Source organism: Anguilla anguilla, chromosome 4, assembly GCF_013347855.1.
Source record: "Anguilla anguilla isolate fAngAng1 chromosome 4, fAngAng1.pri, whole genome shotgun sequence".
NCBI lineage: Eukaryota > Metazoa > Chordata > Actinopteri > Anguilliformes > Anguillidae > Anguilla > Anguilla anguilla.
The window spans coordinates 45,688,365-45,701,711 of record NC_049204.1 but is presented as its reverse complement, the minus strand read 5'-3'; the positions used below and the strand labels follow the sequence as shown (position 1 = coordinate 45,701,711).

Below are 13,347 nucleotides of genomic sequence, written 5' to 3'. Positions count from 1 at the left end.
ACGGGAACAGTTTGGCGGTAGGTGTCCTGTGTCACACGAATCTCTGGCCTCGGCGGAAGCGCAGAAAAAAAGGAAGCGGACAGTCCCGCTGCATACTTTCGCGGCTCGAGGCATCGACAGCCCGCCGACGCCAGGCCACGAGACCGCACGCGTCCCCCCCGCCGGGGCGTGAAAACATAGAGACCGGGGCTGTCCGTGCGCTCCGCTGCCGCCGACCTGATTTCCGCCAGTCGTGTGCAGAAGACATCCGGTGCCAGGCAACATGGCGCCGTCCTCCATTTCCACAGAGCACGACGTAAACATCGCGTCCTCTTCTGCATGACTTAAACTCACAAGTTCTGTGCAATAACATGGGCCAATCCGCACATGTAACAAAAAGCATGTGAAAATATAACATGAAGTAGACAGAGAATGCAGGCACGGCTGTAACCATTCTGCGAGTTTGGGGACCAGTGGTGGAGGTGGGAAGGATTATGTAAAGGGGAGAGGGGGAGACATACTGCGGATGGAATGTGGGGGGTGGGGGGGGGCATAGCAATCTCCAGACCGGTTTGGGGGGGACTTTTTATTTAACTTGCGCATATGCACGAGAACCAGCCCTGAGAGAAAGTCACAGCTGACATAATCAAATAATAACTAACAACAAATGCTGCATTTTTTTAAATTTTTACTCAATCCAAAAAATAATATTTGGTTGATTTTATAAAACACACACACACACACACGCACACACATTTTCTCACATTTCGTCCCACACACGCAAAAAAAGGACAATTAATCAAGTTTAAGAGCGACACAAGTTTCGCCCGCTCAGCTGGCAGACGAGCAGGGCTGACATTCAGAGCCGGGGATTAGAGCCAGAGAACGAAGAAACGGGCGTGAGAGAAAAAAAAGGGAAGAGAAAGAGTTGGAGTAAAAGAGAGGAGAGCGATAACATGCCAGCTGATGAAGCAGTGAAGGATGAAAGGGACCCAGAACCCGTTTAATCCTATATCTGGTGCCTATTTTCATGATTAATTACGCTGCATGAAAGCAGGGCCGATCTGTGAAATTGTTATTAAATACCTGACTGATACACACTTGGAAAAGGGGTCATCTGAGGCTCTCTTTCTCTCTCTCTCTCCCTCTCACACACACACACACACTCATACATTTGAATATTTTTATTCATGTCCACATATCAAAGTAACATCAAAGGACAGTGGAGACACACAGTACATAATAATGACATGGAAACTTGCAGGTTCATTAGGGACGTAGATAGCAGCACCACCTCCAAAAATGGTGTGCGTCTATTACAATAACATTGGTAGTTACAACAGGTGTAGGCTGTGAGCTTAGATCTTTAAAAAGGCAATAGATACAAAACTGCACAGGGATGTTTCTGCTGCTTACTGCCTGCCGCCATGACACACTCTCACACCCACTCTCTCTCTCACACTCACACACTCACTCTCTCTCACACACTCACACTCTCTCACACACTCACACTCTCTCACTCACACTCGCACTCTCTCTCACACTCACTCACTCTCACACACTCACACTCACTCCCACACTCTCTCACTCTCACACTCACACACCCACACGCACACTCACACATACTCACACTCACTCTCACTTTCACTCTCTCTCACTCACATTAACTTTCACACTCACTTTCACTCTCACACTCACTCTCTCACTCACACAAACACACTCACAAACACAGACACAAGCACACACGCAAACACACACACACACACACACACAAAGACAGACACAAGCACACACGCAAACACACACACACATACACAAAGACAGACACAAGCACACATGCAAACACACTCACACACACAGACACACACACAAAGACAGACACAAGCACACACGCAAACACATACACACCTACAGAGAACAAACACACATAAAACATTTTTTCACTTTTCACTCCACTGCTCGTTTCTTCTTGTTCAAATTCATGTGAGCCATGTATTTGTATATTCAAAAATCAAACTCTGGCTAAGCAAGATTTTTATGGATTTTACAGAAACACCAATTATCACTTAATGCTAAAATTGCACTTATTTAAAAATATGAGACAGCTACAAAGGTCTGTCTGAACAGCAGGTTCATGGTTCCAATTCAGCTCATGTTTCTCTGTATTTTGGAACAGATAAGCAGGAACTGCATCACATCTGTATTATCTTTAGTAATTCTGTATTTTTTCTCTATTCTACAGTATTTTTTCCAATCTTTTAATGAGAAGTACTGAGTTTTTTACACAACTGCTTTGTTAGCTATGCTGATATGAGCCATGTTATCCATATGTAACTAGCATTGTTCAAATCCACCTTAAAGATCAACAGGATGACACTTTACAATAATGGAAGGTCACATGAATTGGCATTAACTAATGTAGTTGTTAACATAAATTAATGATGTAAAAATGCATTAATTTAGGATAAAATTTAGTTAGTAGTTAAATACAGTAACTAATGTATAAGTTACATGATTATTTATATGTTAGCAAAACATAGGATAGATTCTAATTAGTTAACCATTAACAACATTAACATCAACTGTTTTCCTTAATATCAATATGAATTGGCATTAACTAATGCCGGTGTTAGCATGAATTAATGATAAACAAATACATTAACAAAGCTGTACAACTATCAGTTGTTAGTAGTCAACAACTACATTCGTTAATGTCAATTCATACGACCTTATTGTAAAGTGTTAGCAACCAATAGATATTTGTTGACACCATCCACTACTGAGCAGTAATTTACAGCAGCAAGATGGACCCTAACAGTAAGGACTGCTGTCAAATCTGAGGCAAATGATTTTTCCTTGCAAAGCGAAACATGCAAAGCATCACTGTCCGTGCCATCTGTTAACTCATCTGCGACCACAGATACTGTCAGCCGACTCAACATGTACCTATACATCCTCCATTAGCATCGAAAGCCCACAGCATGTACTTGTACATGGGCTGTTTGGATGCTTGCTCCACCATTGATTATGTTGACACACTGACGCGCAATTCACATAAATTGTGATGGTTCGGTTTTTATATCATCCAGACACTGCCCAAAGCTCTGTTGCGCTCTGCCGACAGAAACCTTCCTTTATTATTTTTACTAATGGTATAATATCATTATGCGTTCCGCTGCACAGGTCACTCATTGTATTGCAGGATTCAAAATCTCGGCAGAGATTTCAGTGATCGCCCTTTTTTTAGACAGGCCAGGCCACTCTTCCTATCCCAACCCATAATTTCAACCGCTGACCTGGACCTGCGGGAAACACCGGACTACCCCTTCACATTCCGGTCTTCTCCGTGAGTCATTTTCAGGATATTTCTGCGATTAAGGAGCCCCCCTGAGATCACCTGGGGAGGCGAATCTGTGGCTGTCGGAGCACAGTTTGGGGCACATTCTGAAGTTTAGGATAGGGTGGACTATTAGAACGCAGAAAAGAAAGTGGGTAATGTCTGATATGTAAATGCAGGGTACTGGTGCAGAAACACGGAGCTCCAGGGACCAGGTTTCAAAGAGATATTCACAGGCAGAGATGGAAAATAAATAAATAAATAAAAAACTTAATTATTTTCCCCAAGAAATGAACACAATAACTAAACTAAAAGCGGAATGAACCAAGAAAAACCACGGAAGAAAAAAGACCTACATCCAGGTATTGGAAGAGCTACAAGGCGAAGAAGATTAAAAAAACAATTTTTTTAAAATTAGTGTTGAACAGCTCCAGTGCCCCAATGACTAGGAAGCAGACAGCGGTACACGGTGATCTGAGGTCCTCAAAGATATCATATAAATTTTTTTTTTTTTTTTTGGTGGTTCAGCGGGAGTTCATTATCGCACCCCCTGCAGTCATTGGCGTTAGCAAGCGGGGTGGGGGGTGTAGGGGGTGGAGGGGGGTGCAGAGATGGCGCACCAGCGGGACACCTCATTTCAACATGCCTGCCAAAGGGGGAAGTTTGCTGAAGCTCTGGAAAATGGTAAATGGACTGCTTTTATATAGCGCTTTTATCCAAAGCGCTTTACAATTGATGCCTCTCATTCGCCAGAGCAGTTAGGGGTTAGGGGTTAGGTGTCTTGCTCAAGAACACTTTGACACGCCCAGGGCGGGGTTTGAACCGGCAACCCTCCGACTGCCAGACAATCGGTCTTACCTCCTGAGCTATGTCGCCCCATCTGGTGAGTCAGCTGGGGGTGAAGGTCTCCCCCCTCTTTTCAAAGGGTGCTTTGTGGCATGTGCCAGGGATGAGGCCCTGCGCACGCTCACGGGGGGGTGGGGGGGGGCTCCCCTTTCACCACAATGTCGCGAATGCAGAAAAAACAGAGCAGTAGGAAGGATGTGGATTCCAGGGCATCCACGTGATGTTTCCCTCGCCTGTATGAGGGAAACGGGGCCGTTTGTTCCTCACGGCACTCCTGAGAGAAACGGGCCGGCCTAAAAATGCAGGAGTTACCCATGATTTTAAAGTATCTCCTGAAAAAAGACCAAAAAAAAAACAGATCTTCCATCCTCTCCACTTCCTCCACTTTCATTCCTACTTTTCCAACAGCCAGTTTTTATTCTATCAAAGGACACATTTGGAAGAAAGTCACGTTAATACAAGTTTACTTCAAGCAACATAATTCTTCTACCCATGAGAAACCGATGGCAGACAAACTCAGGGGTCCCATCCGCCCGCCAACCACTCCACTGCTCCTCCCTCCAACTGGAAGGGGGAGGGCGGGTGCACCCCTGAATTTCTCACTTCTCAAACTGTGGCTACAACTAAAATCCCGCTGTGTTCTGGATCATTCCATCAGCCCCGAGCCTTTCTCTCTGATCTCTTATCCGACCCCTTGAGTTCAGCCTGAGGCTTTTCAGGGCTGACCCGTCTGAACAACATCCCTCCTTCCCTGCACCGCAGTACAGCTCCGTATTGGATTTTCTTCCTTCTGAAAACATCTGAGGGGTGAAGGAGATAAAAAAGAGGAGGGAGTCAGAGAGAGACAGAGAGAAAGAGAGACAGAGAGAGAGAGAGAGAAGCCTGTATATTCTTCGCCAACTCTGGCCCTTGTCTCTTGATGTCTTTTTGTTGTCCTGCCGGCTACTTCCCAAAATCTCTTGTGACTTTCGATACTCTGGTTTTTTTTAATATAAGCCTTAAAAATGATACAGAAAAGGGCTTTACTTCTGGGTGCTGACAGCCACCGGCTATACTGTGTTTGAGAGATCAAGAGTTCAGATTCTGCCACAACTAACACCAGTGCCAGGCATAGCAAACATCCCCGGGTAAGCAAACACGCACGGATGCACACACACTCACAAACACAGACACACACGCACACGCACACACTCACAAACACAGACACACGCACAGTCAAAAGCACAGTTTTTTTTCCTTAAATGATCAGGGACATTGATAATCTGACCCAGTCACACAGCTAATTAAATAAACTTGCTAACTGTGGGCTATTTAAAGATGGAGGGGGAGTTTTCTTCAGATTTTCCGATTTTTGACAGCGGAACCAGGGTTCTGGAAGGTTCCGTTTCAGCGGCGCCGCCCCTCAAAGCGCACAGCGTCACTCAGAGCTCTCTCTCCGAGGCCACAGAATCCCGCCGCACCTACCAAGCACACGCCGCACCCGGATCTCCACTCAATTACAGACCCGGCAGGGGGCAGCTCACACCTCGCCGACTCTGTGGGACACACCGGCGTTTTTGGCTTGGCCGCCACCCCCCCCGGCACAACCGCACCCCTCCCAGTGTGTGACTCCAGCTCGAGAACACATCTGTCACATGTGCAGAGAGCAACGGGCGATGGCTTCATCAGCACAGCAGAGAGCGCAGGCGAAGATGACCACCCACACCCATAATGCCAATATTTGTATACATGAACCAAATATTTATCTTTTTGCCCAAATTTTTTATTTTAGTATCTGTCACAGAATAACAAGAGAACTGTGATCACTTAAAAAAGGTTCCCTCAGCATGTGTGTGTGTTTTTATGTCTGTGTGTGTGTGAGTTTGCCTATTTAGTGACTAATGATGCTTATTTGACAGGGACAATGCACAGTACACAACATTTCTGCAGACATGTCTGTCAAAGCGTGAGTTAGTGAGTTAGCTGAAAAGCTCATTTTCATCTGCAGTCCCTGAGTGTGAAAGATAGAGAGAGAGAGAGAGAAGAGAGGGAGGGAGGGACATTGAGAGAGAGAGAGAAAGAGAGTGAGAAAGAGGGGCAGGGAATTTTAACAGCCTGACAAACACAGAGAGGCCGACAGGACATAAAAGAAGATTAGTAGTGCCTCACTGGAAGGCCTGGCCAGGGCAACTAGTCCCTGGAGGGCATGATTTGTGGAGGCATAAATACAAATAAGCACCTATTGATTTTGGTGATATTTTCATTTGATGCCCATTAAAACGGCGTGGACGAGTCTGAATGGCTCTGACACTCTGAAATACATCCGGTCCTTTTTACCTCCCCCTTTTCCGCAGTCAGGACTGAGGGCTGCTCATGCATTTATTCATTAATCAAATTAAATTATTTTTCAAGCCAACGTTTTACTTCTGCACATGGGCAGAGGGAAGCAAGATTAAATTTAGCAGAACTGGTGCTAACGACACGAGCTCAGCAGCTGCTGCGGTCCTCCCGATTGGCCAACGTTCTAGAAGACTGGGATCACACTAAGGGTGCTAGGAGACTTCTGTGAGATATCTCTACAGCGGGGAGGGAGGGGGGGGGGGGTACAGAGCAGAGTCTCCTAAAAGGATTACCAGCACCGCTGCTACCCACAAGGCCACCAAGCGGCACCCAATTAATTCCGCTGCTTTCAGCCCCTCTCCACCTTTATCAAACCCCCATCTGTGAGCGCCCACCCCTTTAACAGCCCCACGCGTGCATCTTCTGCAGACTGCAAAAGGAGAAAATTCGCCATACAGTACACTATCAGACGGTCCAAATATGGAGGCGTGCCCATGGACACCGTCCTGATATCTGATGTTTCTGGCTGATGGACGTGCTGCCACCTGTGGTTGGCAGTCTGTAAAGCAGACCCTTTCCCCAGCGCAAGGACACTGCTAGGGCATCTCAGAGTGGCTTGATTCTATATCGGGAGAGTTTCATATCTATTTATTGATCAGCACAGATGGCCGTCAATCGATCTTATCTGCTTTGAGCACAGACTTGTCAACTGCCAGGGGGATCAAATATGGTGCAGGTCTGAAAGAAGGTCTGGAAATGTCATCTGAAACCTTGGGCAGTGTGCACGTGCGTGTGTGCGTGTGTGTATGTGTGTTCCTGTGCAAATGCGTGCATGAGGTTTTGATGTGTGTTTGTGTGTCTGTACTTGTAGGTACAGTATATGCATGTACAGTGAAGTGTGTGCATGTGGGTGCGCATTCACGTGTGTGTGTGTGTATGTGTGTTGTTTTTACTTGACATTTTATAGGATGATTCAGATATTTTTTTTGTTTTGTATCACCAGAAATAGGCCCGTCTGACTGCATGTGTGAACACTACCACCGCTCCACGCCTCCACTGAAATGCACAGTCATGGCACACCTGGGACCAAACGCACACACGTGTTGTGAGGAGAAACAGCTCTTCAGCAAAGCCAGAGAGCATGCATACAGCAGCACTGCCTGAGGAGGAACATACGCTTAAAATACAAATAGACTTCCCTCACCTCTGAAGAACATCTGTCAGAAATAAGTAGAGAATGTTATTGGACAGATGTCATAAATAGTACTTGTTCCAGAATAGATGCACATGAAGTGCACGTTTGTGAGCGGGTGCACAAGCACATCAATGCATTGTCTGTGTGTGTGTGTGTGTATATGTATACGTGTGAGAGAGAGAGAGAGAGAGAGAGAGAGAGAGAGAGAGAGAGAGAGAGAGAGCTTGTTTTCTGTAAAGAGAGAGAATGAGACTGCCCAGATATGTACGGCATCCTTTCATGGAAAGCATTCACTTTGCTTTAAAAGCAGGCAAAATAACTTTCCTTCATTATTGGTGGGGAAAAACAACAAGAACTTTTTCTTCAAACCCCAGAGAGTCGCACTGAATTAAATTCTTGCGTGCTGTTCCGACGAGGTCACTCCTAGTGCACGGACACAGGACACGCCTTTCAGACAAAAAACAAAGACCTCACAAAGATGCATATCCTGTGCAGCCTTAATGTAGTAAAAATAACCAGATGTGGCAGAAATGAGGTAATAACAAGAGTGTTTCACCACAAGATTGTAAATGGCCCGCAATCATGCCCACGGGACAGGCAGCAAGCTTTACATTACACATGATGGAAGTGTACTCCGAGTGGCCGATTACGCATCAAAGAAGGGCCTGCCTGTAATGTATAAATTTATGCCACAACAGATTTTTTAAGAAGATATGCAGGTCCTCTGAATATGTCTTGTTCTGTTTACCACAGGGAAGGTTCTTCTTTAATTTTGCCATCAATATCTTTTCTCTCATTACAAGCCTGCTTTTAGGGGGATATTCAACATTCCAACCATCACCATGACAGGGCATTTGGTACAGAAATTAAAGGCTAACATTCTATGTAGTCCTTACCCAAAATTCCCCAAACGAATAAAGAAAGGGCCCATGAACCCTTTCTTCCACCGAATAAGGGGGTCTTGAATATAACACGGTGAAAAGAGAGAAAGCATCCTCAAAACTTTACAAAAACAACTCAAGCACAAGCAGCAAAAATCTCTGCTATCGATGGGGAAATATCTTTTCACCAGAGACAGAGTGACAGAGAGCCCCACGTGAGACCCAATACCAGGGTTCTACAGTGCTCCTATTTTAGGAGCATTTGTTCCTGAAAATTGATATGTGCTAACCAGAAAAAGAATTTATGAGCACTTCTACAAATTGGGATACATTAGTGTGCTCCTGTAGTTTTCAACTCACAAATATTAGCGCAAAGCCCTGAATACTATGGCATTTTATCTGGGAAGGGGGGATAAGATTGGCCGCTTACCTCGACAGACGTTCCCATTGTCGGGCTCGAACCCGGCCTTGCAAGTGCAGCTGCCGATGGGCACCATCCACTCGCCGTCCCCGTTGCAGTACAGCTTGATGGGCACGTCCACCTCCTCAGAGTTGGCGATGCAGATCCCGCGCGCGATGACCAGCGAGGTGCTCTCGGCGCCCGTCATGGTCTCGGGGAAGATGGCAAAGTTCTGCACGATGCTGGGGCACTTCTTGTAGAAGACGCGCACGGAGAGCAGCGACATGCAGGCGCCGTAGTCCTGGAAGGCCAGGTAGAAGCCGCTTCGGGACAGTGGCCCGAAGCTCCGCACCTCCGTGTTCACCTTCATGAGCCGCCCACCAAAGTCCACCTGCGAGAAGCTCTCATCGGCCGCGATGGTGTCCACCTTCAGGTAGGGCGCCTCCATCCAGAAGGCCGTGCCCTTGGTGGCGATGACCGAGTCGGTCTCATAGTAGTACAGGTTGAAGGTCTCCTTGCAAGAGCCTGGCACGTTGGGGATGCTGCTGCAGTCGCGGACAGTGAAGCGCATCTCCACGTAGATGCGCTGGGCGCCCCGTCGGTCGATGAACGTGGTCAGGAGCCAGTTGTTCTGGCTGGACTCAAAGACGTTGCACACCTGGTAGGTCCGGATGGTGTTGAGGTTCTCGTCGTAGCCGCTCACCTCCTCCCACTGTGTGGGAGACAACCGAAATGGGGGATTGCGTTAATCGATCGATTTCCTGCACTCGCGATGTCAAACTGCCACAGCTTGGGTGCGTGTGTGGGGGGGGCGGGGAGCAAAAGAGCAATTAAACCAGCCGACTCTTACAACGGAATGACAATTAAACAGCAGCAGAATATTAACAAACTCAATTATCATAAAAAGATAGGACGATGGCAACATTTGGCCGACAGCACCACATTTGACAGCTATGTTAATTAAGCATTATCAAACAAGTAGTCTTAAAAAACAATCACCCGTGAAAAGTGAAGTCTTTTTTTGTCTCTTAGTGAAATACCTTCTCTGCTGAAAATGCCTGGTATCCATATCTTACAGCAGGGAACTGTCAGTATCACAAAATGGATATGTATCATACCATTACAGCCATCATTAACAGTAGAGAAGGTAACTCCAGAAGTAGAACGAACAACTGGAAGCCGCATAACACTATGCATTCCGCACCCGATTAACCACAATTCAATCTCAGCGTATCACATTACATCTCAGCCGTCTGTCGCAAATGCATTAGTGCTCCACGGGAGGCCCCCCACGAGTGCAGAACTTCTCATCCCAAAGGCCTCCATGTCTGAGAGGAGCTTCTTATGGAGCACATTAGAAGACAGAGAGAGAGAGGACACAACAGCCTTTAGAAACGCCACAAACGGCGTTTAGAAACCGTTCACTTTTCAGGGTACCCCACAGAAATAAACGCAACAGCAACGGACTCGCAGCTCTTAAAAACATTCTGACCCCATTTCAACAGACAGAATTCAAAAACAAGTTCACATGTCCATACAATAAAGCCCCAAACTAAGGGGATTTTGAGTTTTCTTTTTCCTGCCAAAAATGCTCAGAGCCCATAAAGTAAAAATAAGTCTCCCCATTGAACATTACCTACACCAGCCAATCCTTCACCTATACCAGCCAATCAAAATGTCACATACTGTACACATGCAAAATGGACTTATATCTTTTTCCCCAAGAAAATTTCCGGTCTTGACAGCTGGTCAGTCTGTGGCTCCGTGGTAATGTCATGGTCTGTGGATCGTTGAGTCACAGAGTCAAATCCCACCTGAAGAAAATTTTTCATTTCTTAAACATGCTTATTTGCTCACTAATAATTCTCTATTACTTCTCAACGATTGCTTTTGCACCACATCTACCCCGTTTTCCCCGAACATACCATCTATATGTTCAGTTAACTGGCTAAAATATAGCCAGGTCATATGGATAAAACCAGAGCTCAGCTGTGCTTATTGGCCTGTCTTCTTCTTTAGAACCACGGACACATTTCAACAAGAAAATTCACTTTGGAGAGATAATTGACGGTGGTGCACGGCTAATTTCATTGACTGGGAAGCACAAGGTCGGACAATCAAAAATTTTCTTACCCTTATATTTGCTAACTAATAATTGTTTATTGCTTTTGCACTTATCAGAATATCACAATCTTCTATGCATGTTTACCAAAAGTCACTCACAGGCAGTCATATGCATTTCATGACAGCACATTTCTTGATTTTCTTAATAAGTTACACCAGCTGACCACTTTGGTGTTTCTTCTAACTATATTTCTTCACTTGGCTACTGTAGAAAACTTTCTTATCAGAAAACGCAATTCATTCATGTTACCTCGCCCTGTTCTCTATCTACCCACATACAAACAATTACTACGTACAAAATGTCTGCAACTCCCCATTAAAACATTCCATTTCAGAACATGACTCATTCATAATTATAACTACTAGTATTGAACGTGAGAAAAGTACATTAGTACAACAATTTTCCTACACAATTTCCCTACACAATTTCACACATTACTTCAACAACCATGTACATGAGTAATTAGAAGTACCTTTTGTTTTATACACCATTCGATAAGGAAAATTTGTATCCAGATATATCCAGATTGTGTCTAGATTCAGTCGAGACAGATGTCAGTTCACACCTGGCATCACAATGCGTCTCCACATGCGTCTCAAGTGACCACTTGTGATCGGATCTCACTTCCCCGCTGAATATGCAAATAAACATGTACATCATTTCCGTTTGCAAAGACCAAATGCGTTGTTGTTTTTAACCGGCGGGAGGCAGCAATGCACTACCTGTGCCTAGTCTGCTGGAAATTTAAAGAAGAATAAGAAGTTTGCAAAGACCTTGGCGCGCGGACAAAATCAAAATAAAAAAACAGACTGGGTCTATTCCTTGGCATGCTCCAGGCAAACCAAATCGCCCAAGATGATTGATGCAGTCGTAATATGTCTATGCGCTTTTCGAAATTTTTAAGCGTTGTGGACAAAGGCAGCTTACGCTATTTGAGAACCAACCGAAATGATACACTTCTATCCGCTTCTGTTTTGCTCCAGAAAACGATGTCAGATAGGTTTATCAGCAAACATATGGCTTAGCTATGCCCAGAAATCCTAAATAATAATAGTATTTTCCAAGAAATTACGAAAAATCGTTGACAATGTTTATTTAGATGCAGCGTCTTTTACTGCTACCACAGAGTGAATTCGATGATAAGAACATTTTCGGTTACGCTGACCTATAAAACACGATTCCAAAAGCAAAATCAGACATGTTATATATCATTAGAAAGCTTATACTCTCACCTACTGAATAAATGAATTGTCAATCAAGCCAGACTGTACTAAAAAGGGCGACAACGCCGTAAACAACACGTGTGGTATTACGCACAGCTATTTTGGAAGGTACCCAGGCATCACAAATGCCTGTATTCACAAACGAATTGTCCAAGACAATATATGACCGCTCAGTCTCAAAAGGGACATCTCTATGCGTAAAACCAATGGTAAGGTTGTATATTTATTCAATATTTAGTCCCAGATATTGACTGTAGAATGACATGGTATCATTTTTTAAAACTTTGTCTCGTTTATTTTGTTATTCAGTGTGGCTTCTTGTTGTTTCTGGCGCGTGAATGAGTACATACGTCCGCTTACATAAAGGACATCAGTTGACTAGGTGGTCCTTCAGTGTGGCCCAGAACGCATAAGTGTACACACTGCTAAAAGAATGTGGCCATATGCAACCCAGACCACCTTTGAATGTGGTCTGAGTGATCGGATCTCAATGCATCCTCAATGCGTCTTGGGTGCATTCACACCTGTAGTTAGAACTGTCCACTTGTGATCGGATCACCCAAGACGCATTTTAATGCCAGGTCTGAATAGGGCCTATATTTCCTTTGCTCTATAGTCTGTGATCATGTCAGACTTCACCTACATGCCCATTCTGCCAAAAACATATTGTTTCAACTACTCAATTTCATCATTTGTCCTCATTTCCCTCATACTACTGTTCTTTTCTGATATGCAAAGATTTCTGGAAAATATGTATGTGCTGCTATTCTCCACTGTCAAGTGTTCCTGTTCTTCTTCTCAAATTCACACAAAAGGTCAGTGATCTAGCTAAGGAAAACAGCAAAAAGGAGTCCTACCAACAGCTAAGCATATCAAAATGCCTTATAAACCTTACAGACACTAAAAGTGTATCTCCACAAAATAACATAAAATGGAGCAGGACAGAAGGGTACACAAGTTGTGATCTAGGGAGCTCAAATTCAGTGAGCTTGCTGATAATTTTGTCAATGAGGGCTCGTTGGAAGGCCATCAAATCAGTGAG

General features: G+C 44.8%; 1 protein-coding gene across 2 annotated transcripts in view; it reads right to left on the bottom strand.

Moving 5' to 3' along the window:
• The window catches only part of LOC118225894 (ephrin type-B receptor 1-B), a 233,536-nt gene that overhangs the window by 113,688 nt on the left and 106,501 nt on the right, over nucleotides 1-13,347 (bottom strand). For both annotated transcript variants that reach the window (XM_035414969.1, XM_035414970.1), the window contains exon 3: nucleotides 8,988-9,669. In XM_035414969.1, the coding sequence (XP_035270860.1) occupies nucleotides 8,988-9,669 (682 nt within the window). The remainder of the gene's footprint in view (nucleotides 1-8,987; nucleotides 9,670-13,347) is intronic.